This window comes from Leptonychotes weddellii, chromosome X (assembly GCF_054177405.1).
Source record: "Leptonychotes weddellii isolate Sample4059 chromosome X, ASM5417740v2, whole genome shotgun sequence".
NCBI lineage: Eukaryota > Metazoa > Chordata > Mammalia > Carnivora > Phocidae > Leptonychotes > Leptonychotes weddellii.
In genome coordinates this window covers 59,961,154-59,984,108 of record NC_138385.1, presented here as the reverse complement: position 1 = coordinate 59,984,108, position 22,955 = coordinate 59,961,154, and the positions used below count along the sequence as shown (strand labels likewise).

The 22,955-nt window shown below is 56.2% G+C and overlaps 1 protein-coding gene across 11 annotated transcripts in view; it reads left to right on the top strand.

The window, feature by feature from the left end:
- The window catches only part of STARD8 (StAR related lipid transfer domain containing 8), a 79,504-nt gene extending 57,911 nt beyond the window's left edge, over positions 1 to 21,593 (top strand). For 9 of the 11 annotated variants that reach the window (XM_081808743.1, XM_081808736.1, XM_081808744.1 and 6 more), the window contains 13 exons: positions 8,301 to 8,372; positions 10,398 to 10,479; positions 11,451 to 11,514; positions 12,981 to 14,404; positions 15,011 to 15,184; positions 16,174 to 16,333; positions 16,792 to 16,990; positions 17,399 to 17,609; positions 17,877 to 17,991; positions 18,248 to 18,472; positions 19,442 to 19,659; positions 19,762 to 19,938; positions 20,090 to 21,593. In XM_081808743.1, the coding sequence (XP_081664869.1) occupies positions 8,301 to 8,372; positions 10,398 to 10,479; positions 11,451 to 11,514; positions 12,981 to 14,404; positions 15,011 to 15,184; positions 16,174 to 16,333; positions 16,792 to 16,990; positions 17,399 to 17,609; positions 17,877 to 17,991; positions 18,248 to 18,472; positions 19,442 to 19,659; positions 19,762 to 19,938; positions 20,090 to 20,207 (3,239 nt within the window). In that variant the 3' untranslated portion in view covers positions 20,208 to 21,593. The remainder of the gene's footprint in view (positions 1 to 8,300; positions 8,373 to 10,397; positions 10,480 to 11,450; positions 11,515 to 12,980; positions 14,405 to 15,010; positions 15,185 to 16,173; positions 16,334 to 16,791; positions 16,991 to 17,398; positions 17,610 to 17,876; positions 17,992 to 18,247; positions 18,473 to 19,441; positions 19,660 to 19,761; positions 19,939 to 20,089) is intronic. The other 2 variants (XM_081808745.1, XM_081808746.1) reach the window with 1 other exon arrangement.
- The last annotated feature ends 1,362 nt before the right edge of the window (positions 21,594 to 22,955 follow it).

Here is a 22,955-nt window from a genome sequence, read left to right as displayed (position 1 = left end):
TAACTCGAACTGCCACCTGTCCCTGGCTGCCCTGACCCTGGCTGCAAGGGATTGACAGTGTCCAGAGACAAGGGACCTCCACTGAATCGGGCATCCAGTCTTTGCCTCATCCCTCAGGACATCTTCAAGGAGGGGGTGCCTGAGGCCCCCAGGGAAGGTGGAGGCCAACCTCAGTGTCACCCTTCGGGTCTGGAGTCAGCCTTTCTTTTGTTGTGGGCATTGTCCCGGATAGTGCAGCATGCTGAGCAGCATCCCTGGCCTCTACTCACTAGGTGCTAATAGCATCCCTCTCCAGCTGCGATGACCACAAATGTTTCTAGACATTGCCAGAGGTCCCTGGGGCATAACATTATCCCTGGCTGAGACTCCCTGAGACTCCCTGACTCCCTTTGGCTTTGGTGTGGACGTGGAGCGTTAAGGAGAGAGGGGTGTTAGAACAGGGACCACACATATCAACCTGCCACTAGCCAGCAGGAAGATTCAGTGGCTTCACTGTGTTGCCACCCAGTCGCATGGTACTGTCCCTTCCTGGGCTGTGTGCCTTGGTGGTGCCGCAGTTCTGACAGGGAGACTCCGGAAGCGTTGCTCGTACGGGCCCGGGAGCTTGGCGTCCAGCTGTAGCTCTGGCTGAGATCAAGACTGGCACCCCAACAGGTGCAGCAGGGGCCCCAAGTCCTGCCTTGCGACCTAACAAGCTAGAGGCCAGCCAGTGGCTAGCACCGCCAAGCTGGCTGCTTGAAATCCAACAGCCCTACCGTGGGGTTTGGAATGTGGGATGAGAGCTATTTCGGTCTTGCCTCTTTCCCCCCTTTGCCCCCTGCCCCGTAGGAATCTGGTAAGAATTGTGATTACAGTCTTGGCAGTCGTAAAAGTCATGACAGCTGTTAGTATGAGCCCTTGTGAGGGCTCCTCTCGCTCTGTCCCTCCGGGGTGGGGGGGCATAGCCAGGCAGTCACGTGTTGCAGCTTTTGTGTAAATTTGAATGATGCCCCGCCTCTGAGGGATCCAAGGCTCAAGGCCGGGTGGGCACACTTCCTGTGGCCTAGGTTCCTTAGATATATCCTTATGGGAGGGTGAAGGGAGCCGCTAATAACCACTTGGGGCCAAGTGACATACAAGCCCCTGCCAGAAAGCCCACATCTCTTCCTTAAAGGATCCCTCTCTGGGAGTGAAGGTGGGCAAAGGAAAAGGGCTTTGCATCCACCAAGAGAAATGAGCTGACGATCTGTTTGCCAGGACCTAGCATTTCCCAGCTATAGCGGCAGGGCCTGGAGTGGTGGGGGGCCCTTCTACCTACCTGGAATACCAGCTCGGCCTTGCAAAGCCCACCTTGGAAACTTGGGTTGTCACACAGACAGTGGCATTCCAGGTCTTTCTCTGCTCCCTCAGAACGCTGGCTTTTCCTCCTGGGCTCACTAAAGGTGGGAGAGACCATGCTGATCCCAGACCTCGTTTGGGAGACATTCATCCTAGAGCGAGGGCCATGAAGGAGATGTCTTTCCAAATAGAAAGCAAAGTAAGGCAAAGGAAGTCAGCACATTTGCTGAAAACTTCCTTATGGAGTAGGTCAGCTAACTGCTTGAATAAATTACTTTCACAAACACCCACAGACTCGCCCTCCCCTGTCCCACCATATGCATTCGTATTACTGCTCATTGCTCTCTTGCTCCTTCACTTGGGCCTAGGGAGAACATGGGCCAGTGACCAGAATGGACCTGAGTATAGCCTCTGGCTAGAATCTTTCCAGAGACCTACGCTGTGACTTTTTAGCTGGCCGTGTTTGTTCAGGGCAGTGGTTCTCTACCTTGCCTGTACTGAGAATCATGTGGAAAGCTCTCAAAAACAAATGAAAACTTTCCCAGAGATTCTAATTTAATTGGTCATGACTGGGGCCCAGGCACTGGAATTTTTAAAAAAATTTTATTTATTTGAGAGAGAGAGAGAGAGTGCACGTGTGCTTGCAAGCATGAGTTGGGGGGGAGGGGCAGAGGGGGAAGCAGACTCCCCGCTGAGCAGGGAGCCTGATGATGATGATGATGCCACCACCAGGGCTCGATCCCAGGACCCTGGGATCATGACCTGAGCCGAAGGCAGACGCTTAACCGACTGAGCCACCCAGGCGCCTCCCTAGGCCCTGGAATTTTTAAAAGCTCTCAGATTATAATGTGCAGTTTGAGTTGAGAGGTTACTCTTTTGACGGTAACAAAGACCCCGTTGATCTGGGCCTCTGTGACATCCACTCATTACTTGTCTTGGGCCCTGGGTCTTACCTGGTACCTATGCCTGAGCTGGGTTTTGGGTTGGGAAAGAGTAGGCAGAAGTGGGGTCTGGGCAGCTCTCTCATAGTCCACTGAGTGACCACAAGACGGAAGGACTCAAGTCCCCTGAGTGTGGCATGAAGAGGATGGGGTTGGTGATCTTGGCTGGGTGAGGCCTGACCTCCCAGTCAACTTAGTTGCCGGTTACCTTTTCTTTTCCTCCTGGCTCATGCTCACTTTTTTCCAAGTAGGACACACTCTGAACTGAGCCTTAAAGACCGTGAATGTGTGCACACCAAGGTCAAATACTCTTTTTAGTATATGTGCTGCCGAAGCGAGCACGGTCAAATACTCTTTTTAAAAAATTTTTATTTAAATTTCACTTAGTGTACAGTGTAATACTAGTTCCAGGAGAGAGAGAGAGACACCAGGTTCAGGTAGTCTTAACAAAAGTAGTGCTCTCTAATGATAACTTTCATACAGCCACTTTCAAAACCAGGCAAAACCTGACCCATTCCACACAGTAACCATGGAGGTAGGCAGGAAAGCTGTTGGTCCTCACTACATAGATCAAAATCCAAAGCTTAGGGGATGAAGCAAATTGGCTAAAATGACTTAGGCAGCGAGTAGGGGAGCTAGCTTGACTGGAAAAAGCTCTTTCTTCAACTCAGTTCTATCATCTTTGAGCATTATTGCATTTCCTCCATGGGAGATGTTGCTGCCCCTTTCCTGAGTACATAAACTACCCTTGTTCATATAGTGTTTCTCAGGAACAGAAGCCCTGCTTTTCTCCTCATTCCATCCTCCTCTGAATAGAAAAAAGCTCTGTGCTAAGAGGATCCTGGTATGTGGCCTACGTAAGTGTAGGTGCAGATTGCTGTCTGAAATCATCTGCTGCTGTTCAGCCATTTTTCCTGGACATTCCCTCCAGGAAACCTGTGCGCATGGCCTTGAGACCTGATTTGACCCTGGAGCTTTTGAGTATGCCCTTTTCCCCAATTCTTATGGCTCAGATCAGCTGGGACTCTCCCCAGGGAGAGAGTCCGGGCTTAAATCTCTGTGGAATCCAGCTTGTGCCAGCTGAGTGCCATTCCTGACCTGCCCCAGCATATCATCCTAGCCTTGGCCAGAGCACGGCCTCCAGAATATAGCGGTTGAAACTGCTGAAATCTGCACATCTGGACATAGAAGCAGGACTAGGGGTTACAGACATTCCTTCATCACTCGCCTCAGCCTGCCCGGTGTCACTCTCCCCACCGGGCACATAAGGCCATCCTTAGTCTGCGACACTGGGGCCCCAACCTCAGGTGAGTGGACTCTCCTGGGGGTGACTGGTCATTTCTGGGCCCAGCCTGGGCAGGCTGGGACGGGTGGGAGGGATGAACGCAAAGCGCTTTAGCTCGGTCCTTAATCACCAAGACATATGTCTCTGACTGCTCCATCTGGGAGGGAGCCTCAGGGCCTCCCAGGCCTCCATGAGGTGGTGTATTGTTGGGAGCCAGTGTCCCTGACATCCTGTTGGGTAATGGCCCATTACATTCTCCAGATTCCTGCCAGGGAGTACTTGCTGGGGATTCAGTCCGTAGCCCTGCTTCAAACTCCTTGGCTCCTTTGTTTTTTGGAGCTATTGTGGCCTCTTTGAAACGTCTGCCTCCTAACTAACCGCACTTCCCAGAGCCATTTGGCTGCAATTTTGACAGGAATGTGGAGGCAGCCACTTTCCAGACCCGAAAGGAGATGCCAGCTGGGCCTCTTTCTTCTGTTTGTTCTTTTTTCCTGGGACCCTTCAGTTAGTGGGGAGTGCTTGTACTATGCGCCAGGGTTTTGTTTGTTTTTTTCCTTTCCGGTATTTTACTTAATGTCCTCAGTAGTTATTCCAAGTAGACTCTATTACTTCCATTTTACAGAGGGGGAAACTGAGTCTTAAAGAGTTTAAATAACTTGCCCAAAGTCAGAGAGCTCGTGACTGGCAGCACCAGGATTTCAACTCAGGCTTGTAACTCCACTATATCAGAAGGGTGGAAAAAACTGGGGGGACCTGGAGTTGGTTCCTTGGAGTCTAAGCCCTTTGTTTACCTGGCATCTGAGGGCAAGTGGCATAACTCACTGGAAAAGAGAGAGCTGGACAGGAAATGAAAAGATCGGGGTCACACATGAACAGACATTTCTCCAAAGAAGACATCCAGATGGCCAGCAGCTGCATGAAAAGATGCTCAGCATCACTTACCATCAGGGAAATGCAAACCGAAACTACAGTTTGATATCACTTCACACCTGTTAGGATGGCTAAAATCAACAACACAAGGAACAACAGGTGTTGGAGGGGACGTGGAGAAAGGGGAACACTTTTGCACTGTTGGTGGGAATGCAAGCTGGTGCAGCCACTCCGGTAAACACTATGGAGGTTCCTCAAAAAGTTAAAAATAGAGCTACCCTATGACCCAGCAATTGCACTACTTGGTATTTACCCCAAAGGATACAAAAACACTAGTTCAAAGGGATACACACACCCCCTATGTCTTTTGCAGCATTATTTACAATAGGGAAGATATGGAAGCAGCCCACGTGTCTATCAATTGATGAATGGATAAAGAAGATGTATATATATATATATATATATATATATATATATATATAAAATATTACTCAGCCATAAATAAGAATGAAATCTTGCTGTTTGCACTGACGTGGATGGAGCTAGAGAGTTTATGCTCAGCGAAATAAGTCAGAGAAAGACAATTTAGGAAACAAAACAAATGAGCAAGGGGAAAGAGAGAGAGCAAGCAAGCAAGAAACGGGTGCTCAACCATAGAGAACACACTGATGGTTACCAGAGGGGAGGTGGCTGGGGGGATGGGTATAATCAGTGATGGGGAGTAAGGACTTGGGCACTTGTCGTAATGAGCACTGGGTGATGCATGGAAATGTTGAATCACTATATTGTATACCTGAAACTAAAATAACACTGTATGTTAAGTAACTGGAATTGAAACAAAAACTTAAAGAAAAATAAAAGATCAGGGTCATGGTCTCAGCTGTGACATGTAACTCTGTGGGAGTTGGAGAAGTCCCTTGGGCCTCAGTATGCCCCATACTGTAGCTTTTTTAAAGTGTTGATTTGTAGAACCTCACCACAGACCAATTACATCAGCCTCTGAGACTGGGGCCCCAGGAAATTGGTATTTTTTAAGCTTCCTAGCTGATTTTAATGTGCATCCAAGGGTGAGAATCCTTGTACTAGGTGATATAGGCCAGTGCTTCTCAAACTTTAATGTGCATGCAAATCAACCCAGGATCTAGTTAAATAAATGTAAATTCTGATTCAGTAGGTCTGGGATTCTGCATTTCTTTTTTTTTTTTTAAGATTGATTGATTGATTGATTTGACAGAGAGAGACACAGCCAGAGAGGGAACACAAGCAGGGGAAGTGGGAGAGGGAGAAGCAGGCTTCCCGCGGAGCAGGGAGCCCGATTTGGGGCTCAATCCTAGGACCCCGGGATCATGACCTGAGCTGAAGGCAGACGCTCAACGACCGAGCCACCCAGGCGCCCCTGGGATTCTGCATTTCTAACAAGGTCCCTGGTGATGCTGATGCTGCAGGTCCAGGGATCACACTTGGAATAGCAAGGGGCTAGAGGGCTCTAGGTAGCAGTGAAAGAACTTGGTGCCCATCCACGTGAGCTTGTTTCCTTCCCGACAACCCTGGCTAGGGCTGATGCCTAGCCTGAGAGGGGCAGGGGCCTCACCACTCTCCTATGGGCTCTGCCTCCGTGGCTCGGGTAGATGGTGCAGATATTTAAGATGTAGGACTTTATTACTGCACTCTCCCACCTCCTTCAGGCTTAGGAGGGAGCTCAGGAGTAACGGGCAGGCAGGTGCCTCTCTCCTTCCCTCTGCTCTTTGTTCTGCCTCTAGTCACGAAGGACTGAGGGCCGCAGTGGACCTTGAGGGTGTGTTCTTAGCATGCAGGCCTATCCCTGGGGATTGGCTGCCCTGCCCGGGGTGGCCATACCAGACTCGTGGCCCTTTAGGGATCACTGTTTCCTTCTGTGCCTGCCTTTCTGGAAACTCCTACCAGGTCCCTCCTTTGGTACCTTCTCTTTGTCCTAATGATGGGATAGCAGAGCTGGCTGCTGGGAGGGGCTCTGACGATGGAGAAGGGCCTTCTTCTGGGGCTGTGGTAGGATCAGGAGACAGGGAGGTGGTTATGGCAGCTGGCTCAGCTGTCCTAACAGCAAAACCATGTCCTCTAATGCTTCCTGGGCTGATGGGAAGTCCCTTCCAGCAGCTCTTAGCACGATTCTCCCAGGCGGCCTGTTGCCTAGAGACCTGCATCCTCTCCCAGGCCTGCATTGCCCCCTGCCAGAGGGTCTGCAGTACTGTTGGCTGAGCTCTATGGGAACAAACGCTTTCCAGGACCTCTCAGAAGTCCTGATGACCCCTAGATCTTTATCATAGGTTAGAAAGTTGCAGTAACAAAAAAACATGTGCACATACAGATTCGGGTGCGCACACAGACTGAGGGGCCTGTCCGCGTGTGCGTACGGGTGCGCCATCCCACACCAGTCTTCACGGATCGCGGACATGAGCAGACTTGGCTACAGCTGCGTGCAGAGGCAGATGCTGGGGTGGCCCTCATTCTGTGAAACGCACAGATGTTCATCCCTGCCCCACTCCTGTTTGCCCCCAAAACCCTTGGGGGCTCCAGAGCCTTCTCTTCTCCCTCCCCAAATCCTCATCAGTGTGTGACCCTTGAGAAGCCTGTTGTTTTTTCTGACCGACTTCCACCTTTCTGCCCTCTTCCCTCCCTTGTGTCCCCACCCGGCATCCTCTCAAGTACCGTTTTGTCTTTTAACTTCTCAGTCCCAGCTGCCAGGACCTCATCCTGGATTTCCCTGTGGGAGAGCACTGGAGAGAAAGAGCTCTTCCCGTCTCAGAGAAACCTCACCAGTCGCCTTGGAGTCCCCTGGTCATGGGCGTTAAGGAAATCAAGGAGATGTTGGGCGCATGCTCTGTGGCCAGAGCAGCTCTGCTGAGCCAGCAGCCTCCTCCATCCCCCAGCCCCACAGTGCCTGGTCCCATAGTCCCAACCCCACTGCTCCCTGGCAGCACTTGGGTAGGAAACACATTGCTGCCTGGGCAGTCCCAGGGCTTTGCTAACGGCATTCAGCCCACCCTGGCCTCCTTTAGTCCAGGTGCATGTCTCCACTGAGGCTGGGAGGGGTGCTGGGCCTTCCCAGAGCAGAGGTGGGAGGCTAACCCAACCAGTGTCCTCCAAGATTCTCACAGGCCCGCACTGTGTCACCATGACAATCAGCACTGGATTATACCACATAGGCCTAGCCACCGGGGAGAGCTGGAGCAGTCCTGGGAGGCTCCCTGGGGAGGGAGGCCTGGAAATCGATGTGTGGTCGGGGAGGGTGAGCACTGGGGAAGCTGCCGCCTCAAAAGGGTAGGAGCCCTGAGTGGGAGTCAGACTGAGCTTGAACTCTGGCCCCAGCACTGCTACCTTGGTCAACTGTGAAACTGTGGATGAGTCCCTTCCTTCCTGAGCCTGTCTGGAGATCCATAAAACAGAGAGAGTAAGACCTTCTTCCCAGCATATTGTGTGTGTTAAGTGAGATTTGGTTCTCAAAGTGCTGGGGAATGTTAGGTATAATAAGCGTGGGAAAGAGAATGATAATCGTTGAACATTTTGTGGCTGACTCCACGCTTTCCTGGGAGTTGCTGCTGGTGGGTTCTGTTCTTGGGCAGGGGTGGGAGAGTGACAGGGGTATTGGCACGGGCAGGGAGTGAGGCTCAAGAAAGGTGCGCCAGGACATACAGAGGGTAGGGTATGGGGCACTGAAGGTATATCCCAGCTGGCTGAGACACGCAGCGAATATGCCAGGTCCCTCCGTGCCTTCCTTGCCATTTCCAGATCTCGAGGACTGGAGGTGCTTGTCCGCGGAAGGTGAGGCAACGTACACCCGGGGTGGCTCAGTGCCAGCCCCCAGCTAACCCCATTTCTCTGCCTATTTGTGTCCCTCTGTTCCGTTTTAGAAGTTGAAGCCAGGAGAGCATGCAAGTGGCTTCGAGCAACAGGATTCCCTCAGTATGCTCAGCTTTTTGAAGGTAAGGTTACTCAGTTGCTCCCCCTTCCCTACCGCAAAGCCTGCCATATCCCTCTGTTTTTCATCTGCAAAAGGAGGCCAATCGGAACCTTTCTCCAACCACACAAGAAGCTGTGTTCTTTGGTCCTGCTCCTGTCACGACAGCGTCATCTCTAGTGGGTCACTCTGATTGGCTCTCCTAAGCTCTGGTGTCACCAGTGTGTTAAAGTACCTTGTCTTGACCAGGGCCCCTGCACTGTACCACTTCTGAGGATGCCATTTGCAGAGATGCATCCTGGGGTCCCTGACCTCATCTCAGCTCCCGCACGGCCTCGATTGCTCTGTTTCCCTTCATTTTTCTGTTTTTTTTTCTTTAGAGTTATTTATATTTGCTGTTTCCACTTTCCCTCTTCTTCCCACACTCCCCACCGTACCCTGCCTTCACTCCCGCTTTGCCAGCCAAACAATCCTTGTCCAGGTCACCAGGGACTCCCACGTGGTCAAATTCAGCAGTCCCTTCCCAGTCTTAATCTCTCAACAGCATTCAGGGAAGTTGGCCACTCACTTCAGCTTCTGGAACCCTCGCCTCTCTTGGCTGCCTCTCTCTAGATGCCACTGTCAGTCTTCTTATACCAGACTCTGCTTTCTCTAACGGATATCGAAATGTTGGGGTGTCCCAGAGCTCAATCTTGGCCCCTCTTCCCTCTCCACATTTCTTTCCCAGGAGATCCTTCTCCAAGTACTGTGCATCTTCTGGTGATTCCCAAATATCTCTGTCAGACCTCATTCCCGAGCTCCAGATTCATCCAATCCACCAATTCAGTATCTCCTCATCTGTCTGATAGGCATCTCAGATTGAACAGGTCTAAATTCCACCTCCCGAGGGCACCACCGTCCACTCAAGCCCCACTGCCAGGAGTCATCCAGGAATCATCCTCATTCCAGGCTCCTTCCTGCCACTCGCTCACACCTTTCCTTCCTCAGAGCCTTAATGTTAGTCCTGCCTGGAATCCTCTTCCCAGGCTCTTGGCCCGGCCAGCCCCCTCTTATTCTTCAGGACTCGTCTCGGAAGTCACCTCTCTCCGAGTGGCCCCCACCCCGCCAGCCTCTCTTTACCCTATCACCCTGGCTAATGTCTTTCATGGCATTTAGAACTGTATTATCTTTCTTTTTTTTTTTTTTTTAAGATTTCACCTATTTGACAGAGACACAGCGAGAGAGGGAACACAAGCAGGGGGAGTGGGAGAGGGAGAAGCAGGCTTCCCGCGGAGCAGGGAGCCCGATGCGGGGCTCGATAACAGGACCCTGGGATCATGACCTGAGCCGAAGGCAGACGCTTAACGACTGAGCCACCCAGGCACCCCTAGAACTGTATTATCTTGTTCCACATACGGTCTCTCCGCGAAGGCAGGGATCATTTTTATCTCGTTCGCTGTTGTATCCCCAGTGCCTGGCATCAAGTAGGTGCTCAAGTAATGTTAGTTAAATGAGAAAATGGGTTTCTTTTAGCAGTCAGGCAGAGAGGTGTGGGATTTCCTGGATGCTCTGTCCTCTGACCCCACTCCTTCCTCTCTCCCCTCCCCTTCCTACATCCCAGGGAGTGGGCTCCCCTGTCTGGACCAGTAGGAGGAAATGAGGCATTGTTTGGCTGCATACTGTCCTCTCTGTCCTCACTCTCTCCCTGCTGCCCCCAGTTTACCTTGGGCTGGGGAGGAGGTTCCCTGTCTGAGTAGCCCTGGGGTGGGAGGGTGAGCTTCGCTCTTGGCAGCCACCCAAGGCCTCGGGACTGCCATCTCCTGGGGACCTGTCTTATTGTTGGGTCCTCTCATCCAGCTCAACCCTCCTTTCCCTCAACCCTGAACTTGCCTCTGATGGTCAACCCAAGCTCCCTGGGCCCCTCCCTTACCCCAGGTTTGCTCCTTCGGCTCGGCTTTTTGCCTTCCTGCCTCCTCTCTTCCCTGGCCTCCCCTTCCCACCTCAAGGGCTACTGGCACTGAGTTTCTGACCTACCGCCCTCGACTCATCTTGGCTTTTCTCTGCCGTACAGAAGGTCTGTTTCCCCTGGATATTGGCTCTGTGAAGAAGGACCACGGTTTTCTGGACGAGGACTCTTTGGGGGCCCTGTGCAGGTAGGGGGCACTAAGGGCCAGGCCTGGGAGGTCAGGGCCTGGCTTGGGGCTTCCCCGGGGAAAGAAACAGTCTGTGTCCCCTCCAACAGAGGAGGAGGCCAGCCTGTGACAACACCCCTCTGCCGCGGTCGTACCGCTCACTCTGTCTTCTGTCTGTGATGCCGCAGCGCTCAGGCCCTCTAGCTAGAGAGCCAAGATCTGGCCGTGATTCGTCTTCTCCCTTCAGTTCGATTCCCCAGACGTTCCTCTGCTTTGGCCCCTCTCTACTTACACGGGTTTGGGCCTTCTTTCAGGCCAAACCACGGCTTTCTGGATCTGCTTCAGTAGCCTACTAACTGGCCTGCCTGCCATTCCCCTCCTCGCCCTGATCTAGCCCCTTTACGGCCACCAGACGCCGCTTCCAAGCAGGCTCCCCTCTGCTTGGGGTGTGCAACTGCCTGCAGAAGAAAGCAACGCTTTTTTAGCATGAGGCACCTTTGCAATCTGGCTCTGACCGACCGTATCAGCCTCAGTCTCCCCTGTCACACCAGCGCTGGTCTGTTTACTGACTGTTTCCCTCCCTTGTCACATCCTCTTGTGGAAGCCTGGGATAGAAGTCCCTGTTTTCTTTCCCCTTCAGAATCCCACCCCTGTCCTCCGGGAAGCCTTCTCTGATTGCCTAATCCCCCTTCATGGAAGTTCCTTGTCCCACCCTCTGTGTGCCTGCTGTGCCTCGGTCTACCCTGTTCTTGAACTTGCCCCATCTCTGTAGTGGTTTATTCCGCATATATAAGCTCCCAGAGGACAGAAGCCGCAATCTCCCGAGCATTGTGTCTGGCACTGAAACCTTCACGAACACTGGGTCTTGGGAGATGTTTTGATGGCTCGGGCATGTAAAGTAGTGGATGGCATCTTGGGACTGTCTTGGTGGGTCATGCCCCACAGCCTTTGGTTGGGACCCTTGGGTGAGCGCTTGCTTTCTTTCCTTACAGGAGGCTGATGACCTTGAACAACTGTGCCTCGATGAAACTGGAAGTTCACTTTCAAAGCAAGCAGGTGAGTCATGGCAAGGGTGGAGCCTGGGGCCTTGTGGCACCACGGGGAACCCAGGACATACACAGGGCACTTGCAAAACTAGCTCCAGTGTCCTGGGAGTCTGGGATGGACAGAGAGGTGCCTTGCTCCAGCCTGGGAGTGAAGTATAAGGGGTTCTATGAGCCTGCTGGGTTTTGGCAAGCGTGGCCTAGAGGTTGGAGTCTGAGAACAAGTACCCTGGCCCATGGCCTCACCCACCCACTTTGGCACACCTCTCCCCACTGAGTTTACTCATAACTTGGTCCAGTGATGGCCCTTCCTCAGGGAAATCTCTCTGCCTCCTCTACCTGCTTTGTGACGGCAAGAATTCCTTGACTAGGGAGCAGAGACAGAATAATGTGGTGGAAAAATCATGGCCTATATGATCTGAGAAGTCAAGATCCCCAACTATGTCCCCATGAGGTCTTACACCCCTGAGCCTCATGTTCCCCATCTCTACACCGAACTGGAGGGGGGCATTAATAGCCTCAAGAGGCCTTTCTGACTCTGCCAATCTGGAATTGCAGGAACGGAGAGGATTCTTAGTCCGCATGGAGCCCTGGAATGCTAGCCTGATGACCTTGTCCTTCCACAGGGTTGGGCTTTGTGGGTTTCTTCTGGGGCTTTCTCCACCAGAGGTCTGGAGCCAGGAGGGCCAGCTAAGCTGCCAGAGGCCTGGCCTGGGAAGCAGGAAACCCCTGGAGCCTGGTCCTGGCTCTGCCACTGACTGGTCAGTGGCCTTGAGCAAGCCTCTTCCCCTCTCTGGGCCTTGATTTCCCCATATTGCAAAATAGAAAATTAGAAAATCTAAACTCTCCTTCCAGTTCTGGCACTCTGTGGTTCTAATCTAAGACGATAGCCTAGAGACTTGGGAGGCTGCTGAGGACAGGAGGTCAAGACACCTGGATTCTTTTTTTGTTTGTTTTTAAAGATTTTATTTATCTATTTGTCAGAGAGAGAGAGAGAGAGCACAAGCAGGGGGAGCAGCAGGCAGAGGGAGAAGCAGGCTTCCCCACTGAGTAAGGAGCCTGATGTGGGACTCGATCCCAGGACCCTGGGATCATGACCTGAGCCGAAGGTAGACGCTTAACTGACTGAGCCACCCAGGCATCCCGGGACACCTGGATTCTAACCCCGGCTCTCTCACTGACTTACTGCATGCCATTGTATGACCTTAGGCAAGTAGCTTCTCATTGGTGGGTCTGGGTTTCCCTGTCTGTAAAATGAGGAGGGATTAGATTAATGAGATGACCGTTACCATCCATCTCTGAGCCCTGGCTTATTCCGGTGCTCCCAGAGCCAGCTCCCCATCTAGGACATGTCCTCCATCAGAAAGCGGGGCCCTTTACCTCAAAGTCCCCCAAGAGTTTGGAGGCAGAGCGTGGGGGTACAAACAAGGGCTTGGGGACTAGACTTCTCTGACCTTGACCCCGTGGCTCCTTCCCCAGAATGAAGACTCAGAAGAAGAAGAGCAATGTAGCATCAGCAACCACTGGGCTTTCCAGCGAGAAAGTAAATGCTGGTCTCGTGGGGGCTCCTCTGACCTGCTGGCCCCCCCGAGCCCTGGCCTGCCGGGGACCTCCAGCTGTGAGAGCGTCCTCACAGAGCTCAGCGCCACTTCCCTACCAGCCATCACCGTGAGCCTATCGCCGGAGCCAACGGACCTGCCCTCACCCTGCCGTGTCCCCAGCCCGAGTAACCAGCTCCTCCTTAGCCCCACCCAGGGCCAAGAGGGTCCCCGGGACAAAGCCAAGAAGCACCGTTCTCGTAGCTTCCTTAAGCACCTCGATTCTCTGAGGCGGAAGGAAAAGGGTGGCGGTCAGCAAGCGGAGCCCGCGCGTGGCCCAGCCACCTTAGAGAAGGCTACAAAAGCCTCTTTCTGCAGTCGCCGTGGCTTCCTCTCAGCTGGATTCTACAGGGCCAAGAACAGGGCAGCCACCTCCGCCGGTGATTGCGGCCCTGCGACTCAGAGGGCCTGGGAGGCCTGGCCTGTGGCCGCGTTTCGGCATCCTCAGCGGGCGCACCGGGGGGACTGCCTTGTGCACGTGCCCGGGGACCACAAGCCCGGCACATTCCCTCGCTCCCTGTCCATCGAGAGCCTGCTTCCTGAGGATGGACAGCGCCTGGCAGATTGGCAGCCAGGTCGGCCCCGGGGCTACGAAGGGCGCCGCGGCTCCTGCGGCTCCACGGGCAGCCATGCCAGCATCTATGACAACATGCCCGAGCTGTACCCAGCGGAGCCGCTACTGGCCGGGGCTGCAGCCGAAGAGGACGAGGGCGGGGGCGGCTACGCCCACCTGGACGATATCCTCCAGCACGTGTGGGGGCTGCAGCAACGGGTAGAGCTCTGGTCCCGGGCCATCTACCCAGACCTGCAGACTGGAGATAAGGAAGAGGAAGAAGAGGAGGAGGAAGAAGGGGAGGAGGAGGTCACTTCATCACTAGAGATGGCCACAGTTGAGGTCGAGGGGCAGGCTGAGGCTCTGGCCCAGATGGAGGCCCCGGCCCGCGGAGGGTCCTCGGCCCTGGGCCAGGCTGACCTTCCGCCAGTGGTCCCAGCTCAGGTTCAGGGTCGGGCGCAGGCTGAGCCCCTGGCACAGGCACAGGCCGAGGCCAGGGCTCAGGCCCGGAGTCCAGCCCAACATAATGGGCAGGAAGCAAATTCAGGCGGGGAGCCCACCTCTGCCCCCAGCCTGATGGTGGAAGACAGGCACTCCGTTGCTGACACCGTGGCCTCCTCCAGTGAACTGGACCGTAGTGGAAAGTCAGTGAGCGAGCCCGAGGCCGCAGGCTCGCCGGCTGGGCCTCAGGCATCAGCACCACGGGAACGACGAGATTCAGGCGTTGGGGCCTCACTTACCAGACCCTGCAGGTGGGAGGTTTGAGCAGGGCTGGTGACAGAGGACTCTGTTGTGTCTCTCTGTCTCTCCCCCTCCCCGCCCTTCCTCTTCTCTCTCTTCCTGCCCCTCTCTCCGCCACACAACTCTCCCTCAAACCAATTTCTTAGTCCCGAGGCCCAGGGGCAGGGTCTCCGTTCCCTCCCGGATAAGTTCAGGGCCTGCCTCTGCTATGGCCTTGAGCAAATTCTAGCTCCTCTCTGGCCCTTGGTTTCCCCATGTGCAAATCAAAGGTATTAGAGGAGATGGTCTCTGGTCCCCAGCTTTGCCATCCTGGGTTCTCAGAGCAGGCCCTGTGCTGCAGTCTTGGAAGGGTAAGGGGATGGTGGTACTGCTTGGTGGCTCTAGATGGGCCTCAGCTCGGTGCCACCCTCCCTGACAGCATCTTGGCCACTGGGCAGCCCTGGAAACTAAGATTCAGTGTTTCCACCCTGGGGCCCAGTAGCAGCACTGACAGCAGGCGCGTCTCCCCGCATCTGCTCTCTTTGGGGAGAATAAAGGGACCAGAAGAACTCAGCCTTCCTTAAGATTCATCCAAACCTGCTCCCCTGACCTTCTCTGCCCCCCTCATCTTTCACCAGGAAGCTCCGTTGGCACAGCTTCCAGAACTCCCACCGGCCCAGCCTCAACTCAGAGTCCCTGGAGATCAATCGGCAGTTTGCCGGCCAGATCCACCTCCTGCACAAGGGCTCGCTGCTGCGGCTCACCGCCTTCATGGAGAAGTACACCGTGCCGCACAAGCCGGGATGGGTCTGGTGAGTGCTCCCGGGCCACGGTGGGGAGGCGGGGGGAGCTGCTCACCCACGCCCTGGCTCCCTCCCTGTCCCCGCTCCAGGACCCTGGGAGGGTCAGCCCCAGAAGGTGGGTGCAAGCGGGAGGAGCCCAGAAGCCAGCAGTGGTAGGTTGTGCCAGAAAGCTGGAGGGGCCGTGGCATGGCTTGCATGTGGTCTGTGGGGGATGCTCATGGGACGTGCGTGTGTATGTGTGCCATGTGCGAGGAGGAGTGGGGGCCGGGGACCCCAGGTCCTCCAGCCGTACCTCCATCCCAGCCTCCAGGCTGCCGCCAGTGAGATTGTCCTGAAAGGCAGCTTTGGTTGCTGCTCTCCTGATAAACACCCTTCCGTGCCCCGCCCCCCTCCGCCCCCTGGTGCCAAGGAAGGTCCAGCTTCCTTGCCATCCTGACCCTTTCGTGTTCTGGCCCTGCCCCAGCTGCTGGGGTCCTTAGCCTGCCGCCCTCAAGCAATGCCACCATGTAGGCCAGTGGGCTCGTTGTCCTTCCCTGAGTGGGCCGTCCTCTTCTTCCTGCCTCTTTGCCTCTGTCCATGCTGTTCTCTCCGCCTGGAATGCCTTTTCCCCATTTCTCCTCTGGGACAACACCTACCTATCCCTCGAGAGCCTGCTGAATTTCCACATCCTCCCTGAGGCCTTCTCTGATCCGCTAGGTATAGTTCTCCTTCCTTGTGGGTCTTCCCCTAAGTTCTTGCTTGTTCCACTCCTGACCATGTAAACTGTCCCTGCCTGTTGACACAATTATCCCCTTAAGCAGACCGAGAGCTCCCTGGATGCCTCTGTGACTCCCTAGGGCCGGGCCCCGAGCACGTGCTCAGGCAGTGTTGACCCTGGGGACGTGGTGTGTCTCTCAGCCCCGCATCCCTGCCCGAGCCCCCTGAGACTGCGGAGTCTCCAAGCTGTGTCTGGGCCGACCCCACACCCCTCACGGACCTCTTGCCACTCCCCCAAACAGGTCAGTGCCCAAGTTCATGAAAAGGCACAAGACCCCGGACTACCGGGGCCAGCACGTGTTCGGGGTGCCCCCCCTCATCCACGTGCAGCGCACCGGCCAGCCGCTGCCACAGAGCATTCAGCAAGCCATGCGCTACCTGCGTAGCCAGTGCCTGGACCAGGTGAGCCCTGCGGGGGGCCTGCAGAGAGATGGCACTGGGGAGGAAAGCCAAGGCTGACGAGTGGGGGAGGGGAGCCGCTCGGGCCTTTCGGGCCCACTAGAGACCCTTCTGGGCCTTCCTAAGCTGAAGCCCCCCTCTGCCCGGCTCTCTGCCAGCTTCTTTCTGGCCTGGGCACTGTACGCCCCATCTGCAGGAGCCTGCCTTAGCCTCGGCCCCTCTTTTCCTACTCATTCCTGCTACAGCCATCTTTCTCCTTGACCCTGAGGCTATAAAAACCTTCTCTTTGGTTTTGCCATTCTTCTCCTACCCTGCCCAGCAGGAAGCCTGCCCGGCAGGCTTGGAAGTCTCTGGGGTGGCCTACGCTCCTGACACCGGGTCCAGGGCTGGCCTCATAACCTTCCTCCCCACCCCACCCCTGCCCTGCATGTCTCCCTCCCTCCCTTCCCTGCATGGACCAGGTGGGCATCTTCCGCAAGTCGGGGGTGAAGTCCAGGATCCAGAACCTGCGCCAAATGAATGAGACCTCGCCAGACAATGTTTGCTATGACGGCCAGTCGGCCTACGATGTGGCCGACTTGCTGAAGCAGTATTTCCGGGACCTACCAGAGCCTATCTTCACCAGCAAGCTCACCACCACTTTCCTGCAGATCTACCAGCGTGAGTCACCTGCACCTGTCCCCAGCATCCTGCCCCGTTCTCGATCTCCCTGAATCCTGGGGCTTGTGGGAGATGAACCCGGTGTGGGCATGAATGAGCTCGTTGGAAGATCTGCTATCCAGAGCTCGGAAGGCCCTTGGAGGGAGACCACACTCTATTCCCCAAACCCCTCATATGGAGACCTGGACTGAGGCCCCGAGGAAAGGCAGGGGCTTCCCTAAGGTTACATTGTACATTAGAGTGGGGCTTGATCTAGTACGCAGAGACCTCCCAGAGCCCATCTTTACCCTTTCCTCTCACTGACCTCCTTTGGGACCACTGTGCCCTCTGCGTTCCTAGAAGCAGGAGACTTGTTGCCGGAAGCTTCTAGGGGAATAAGAAAGCCGTTCTGCCATTCCTTCCTCACAGTCCTCCCCAAGGATCAGTGGTTGGCAGCAGCGCAGGCCGCCACCTTGCTGCTCCCCGATGAGAACCGCGAGGTCCTACAGACCCTGCTCTATTTCCTAAGTGACATCGCCTCTGCTGAAGAAAACCAGATGACAGCCGGCAACCTAGCAGTGTGCCTGGCACCTTCCATCTTCCATCTCAACGTCTCCAAGAAGGATAGCCCCTCACCCAGGTGAAACAGGGCAGGATGTGGCAGGGCCAGGCGGGGAGGCTCTGGGCCGCCTTGGGCTGCGGACCCTTGAGGGCTGGCCCTGCACTTCGCAGGCGTCACCACAAGGGGTCAGCCTGACTCTTCGGGGGTCTGGGACCGGTTGGATGTTTTTGAAGCAGGGCCTTCTAAAGGGCAGCGGGTTGTTTTGTGTTCGGGGGAGCTAGAAGCCAGCTGGTCATCCATCTTGTCTTGTGCCCATGCGCCATCCTCTCCTCCCCTTCCCTCCAGGATCAGGAGCAAACGCAGCCTGGCTGGCCGGCCGGGCCCTAGGGACCTGAGTGAGAACATGGCTGCCACCCAGGGCCTATCACACATGATCAGTGACTGCAAGAAACTTTTCCAAGTGAGTAACTCTAGGCCCAGATCCAGGGGAACCACCAGGCCAGAGGTTTGCACGCGCAGTCAGGGACAGGGCCCAACTTGACACATACCTCCACAACTTCCAACTCTTGCCTTACAAGCTTTCTCATCTACCTCACTGCCGTGGCCGGGCCTCTCTGCCCCTGAACATGGACCCGAGAGATCCCGTGGGTTCTGGGACTGATGGCCCCTGACCTTCTGTTGCTCCCCACGGCCCTAGTGCATGTGTGCTCTCCCAGGTCCCCCAGGACATGGTGCTGCAACTATGTGGCTCCTACAGCGCGGCTGAGCTCAGCCCTCCCGGCCCGGGCCTGGCTGAGCTGCGGCAGGCCCAAGCTGCTGGCAGGAGTCTGAGCCTCTACATGGAGGAGAGCGTCCAGGAGCTGCTCCGTGACGCTGCCGAGCGCTTCAAGGGCTGGATGAGTATGCCAGGGCCCCAGCACACGGAGCTGGCTTGCAGGAAGGTGAGTAGCACACTGCCCGTGGCTGCCGCGGAGCTGGGACAGTTCGCAGGGCAGGCAGGGAGGTCCAGAGTGCCGTCAGTCGCACCGTGCCTTGGCTTGATCTTGGACGGTGTCAGCCGGCAGAGCCAAGGACCTTCAGGACCCGAGAACCCGATGAGACCAGGGGCTCTCTGTTGGGCATCGCCGGCCGGAATTCCTGTACCAAAGCCCCGCTGCAGACACGTCAGCTCCGTGCGTGCAGAGCCTCACCTCCCGTATCTTTCTGCACCACGGCCGTGCGGGGTGCTCACACTTGCACCTTTGTGCTCCGGCCCCGGCTGACCTGCCCCGAGCATTACATGTCCCAAGCCACAGGAAGCCTCAACTTGATATGCCCTGTCCTTCGGTCAGAGCCTCCTGTCGTGTCCTGGACCGGAGGTGACTTCTCTGTGCTTCCCTTGGCACTAGCCATCCTCTTTCTTGGATTCCCACGCCAAGTAAGACCGCGAGGCCGAGGTTTGCCGTGTATACACCAGTCGTGGTGAAACTTCCCTCCTGGGATCGGGATGAGAGGCTGGCACGGCGCCTGGCACGTCCGGTCGACCCGCCGAGTGGCAGCTGTGCCCCTGTCCTCCCGCCTGTGCTAGATGGCGGGTTCCTGGAGGATGATCACCATCTTCTCTTCCTGTTCACTTCCAGAAATTCCAAGCCCCGTGTCCCTTTCATGGTAGAGCCTGGTAGGCCCCAGAGGACTTGCGTCTCGCCATCTGTCTGTGCTTTTGACTAGGTGGAGAAGCAGACATCCAGAAAGGAGAGAGAGGACAGGGAGCACAGGGACGGCCTGTCCGGACCTGGCTAGGGTTAGCAGAGGACCCCTGCAGCCTTCCCTTGTCAGGGGCTGAAGCGAGGGCAGGCTGGAGCTGGGAGGGGCGGGGTGGGTGTTCTCCAGCTCTGATGGCTGTCCCCCGTCCCCACTCCCGTGGCTCGCAGGCGCCAGACGGGCACCCCCTGCGTGTGTGGAAGGCGTCCACTGAGGTGGCGGCCCCTCCAGCCGTGGTGCTACACCGTGTGCTGCGGGAGAGGGCCCTCTGGGACGAGGACCTGCTGCGGGCCCAGGTGTTGGAAGCCCTGACGCCGGGCGTGGAGCTGTACCACTATGTCACCGACAGCATGGCGCCCCATCCCTGCCGCGACTTTGTGGTGCTCCGGTGAGGGCTTCTGGCTGGCGGCCTGCCGTGCGCGCAGGACCAGGGAGGTGGACTGGGAGTGGACGCCGGGAACCTGACCGTGTGTGTGTCCCTTCCCCACAGGATGTGGCGCTCCGACCTGCCCCGCGGCGGCTGCCTGCTAGTCTCCCAGTCCCTGGATCCGGAGCAGCCCGTGCCAGAGTCCGGGGTGCGGGCCCTGGTGCTCACTTCCCAGTACCTCATGGAGCCTTGCGGCCTGGGCCGCTCCCGGCTCACTCACATCTGCCGCGCTGATCTCAGGTACCAGGCCCTGTCGGCCGCGGCACTCTCCCCGCCTCTGCCCCGCGCCATCGGTCCCTGGGGGCTGGGGGCGAGGCCTTCCTGCCTCCCTCCTGCCCAGGGCTCCAGGGCAGAACCCATGGCTCATGCCTGCCTGCTTCTACCTCCCCAGGGGCCGTTCTCCTGACTGGTACAACAAAGTCTTTGGGCACCTGTGTGCCATGGAAGTGGCAAAGATCCGGGACTCCTTCCCCACCCTGCAGGCAGCTGGCCCCGAGACAAAGTTGTGAGCCTCAGCTTGGCGCCAGGCTGGCACCACCCAGGCCCCTCGGCACCAAGGGAGTAAGGGGGTAAGGAGAGGAGAGCAGCCCCCACGTGTCGCTTCCAGGGGCAGAGCCAGGCCCCTGCCGATCCAGCAGCCTGCTGTCCCCTTGGCTTCCGGAAGCTCCTCCACGCACACAGGGGAGGAGGAGAGGATTTCAGTGTCCCATCTCTACTCCACCTGCAGCCACCAGCCTGTGTTCTGTCCTCCCAAGAGAGAGGAGTCATCTTCAGAAGCAGAAGCCTGCTGCGGCCCTCCAGGCCCACCGAGGCACCATCAGTCTGAAGCCTTGCCAGCACCCACCCCTGCAGGGGGAAGGAGCTAGAGAGCAGTGTGTGCGTCCGGCTCTCTGCCACTCCGAGAGGCCAGGCCGTCCTTTTTGGTGCTCGGGTCCCTTTGAGGTTGGCAGGAGGCTCTGGTCCTGCCTCGGGGCCTAATATTGGCCCTGAACCGGCTCTGCCAGAGAAAGCGGACTAGAGCGGATGAGCACAGGGCAGCCCCAACCACCATGAGCTGTTTTATTGGTGTAAATGCGATGCCGATTCTCATGAGGCTGATTTAAAGAGTGGGCACTACCAGCAGGCAACAGGGCAGTTTGGGGCAGCCTGGGACATGCTAGTGGGGGGCAGGGGCCTTCCTTTCTCAGGTCTCAGGAGACCAGTGACTCAGCCTCCCCGGCTCGGGCCCCCTACTTGATCTGCCACTCCCTGGTGTTCTGTGCGGCCCTTGGTCACACGCTCTTATGTCTGCAGAGCAAACGGGCTCACCGCCACCACACAGGCCAAGCAAAAACGGATGGTAGTGAAGAGACACATATCTGTGTCCGTGTCCCTTCTCCCTGCTCTTCCTGCCTATGGTGACAGGCTGACATAAGAGCCCCGTCATCAAGCAGAGACCTGGCCCCTGCTTCCGGCAGCTGGCCAGCCAGATGGAAGGGCCGAGTCTCACCTCAGCCGGCTGGGGCTTGATCCAAACCTGATCCATCCCACCCAGCAGCCATCTTGGCTTACGTGGAATTCCAAATGACGTTCAGATGCCAACTGGTGCTCTATTTTTCTTTCAGCTCAGTAAACTGGAGTGGGATGGGCCCCAGCCAATGTTGTAATTTTTAAGCCTATTTTATTTGTACCTATAAATACTGTACAGTCAGAATATATATATGTATTTGTGTATATATATATATAGATACATATATATGCACATCTATATATGCACACATATTCTATCGTGAGTATATTATAATCTGTGGGTGCGAGCAGGGGTCTGGAAAGCCCGAGGGAGCAGGGATGAGGGAGGTGGAGGGCAGGAACCATGTGACCCCTCGGCAGAACAATAAAGCATTACTAGAGATGGACTCTGGTTGTGTGACTGTCTTCCCTGAGATGATAGGCTGGGGGCTGAGGGCAGGTTACAATGTGGGCTTAGCGTTAGTGTCAGAAATTGTGAACATTACCGGTGTAGGATTTGGGGGGAGGCCGCAGTAGGAATGGGAGGGCCTCAGCTCTTCTCTGTGGGAGGTGATTTGGGGGTGGGGAAGGTGGCACTCCAGGAAGCCAGGGCTTGGGCAGAAGCTGCAGACCCCCCGTCCCCTGATCTGGCCAGGGCCCCCAATCGGAGTGGCGCACAAGGATGACCTCAGGCATCCTGACAGTAGCCCTAGGGAGAGATGCTCCCGGCTCTGCTTTCCTTCCTTCACCTGTCACGCACAACCCAGGCTTCAGGATGAAGAGTGGAAACCCAGCCCCTGGAGGCTTGGAAACCCAGCCCCTGGAGGCTTGGAGACCCTGTTTTCCCCGTAATCCAGCCTAAGAGAGGTCGGAGTGCCTGAAGGCAGCCCCTGGTCTGGCTCCAGTGGCCAGCAAAGCCCCGGGGCGGGGGGGGCGGCTAGAAAGGCCCCCTCGTCTTTACTTCCCCACAGGAAAAGGCTCTCTTTGCCGCACTGCCGTAGCCATAAAGCTCCCAAGCTCCTAGGGGCAGCTAGAGAGGAAGCGCAGGCTTTGCGATCCAATCTATGTTTGTACCCATTGAGTGCCGTTGGGCCGCCTGGGGCAAACAAGTCCTACTGCTCTCCCTCTATTTGAACATCCGCCTCCTCGTGGGCCAAACAGGCCAGTGACATCTCGGCACAAGCCCGGCTCAGCAAGCCTTCAGTTTGGCCTGCCCCGCTCGGCCTGGACAGGTTGGGGCATCTGTCAAGTCCCACTTCTCTGTTACCTTTCATTCTCTTCTTTTGGGTTCAGCTGTCCCTACGTGCCTTTGGCCTTTCTTCACTGCTGCTGCCTGGGGACCTCAGCTAGCCTTAGGAGGGAGCACGGTGGAACAGAGGTCCTGTCAGCCCTTCGCCTGTGGGAGAACAGTGGAGACCCCCACATGTGGGTATGGGTGATGGGAGATGGCTCAAGCAGGGTTGGTGTTAAGGGACACCAGGGGGAAGCTCCAGCCAGTGGTCTGAGGCAGGCAGCCAGGGGACCTTCTGGCGCAAGCGCCGCCTGACCTGCTCGTGGAAGGAGGCTGGGGCGATGGGACAGAGTATAGGGTTGAGCATGCTGTCAATGGGTGAGATGAAAGTGACTGCCCCGGTGATGGTCGCTAGGAGACAAATAGTCGTGTATGAGGGAGATTCTTGGAAGAGCCAGAGAATTCCTCCAACCTTTCAGCTCTGGACCCTAGCCCTGGACCAGCTGCCCAGTGTGGTTCCCCATCTCTGGCATTCGTT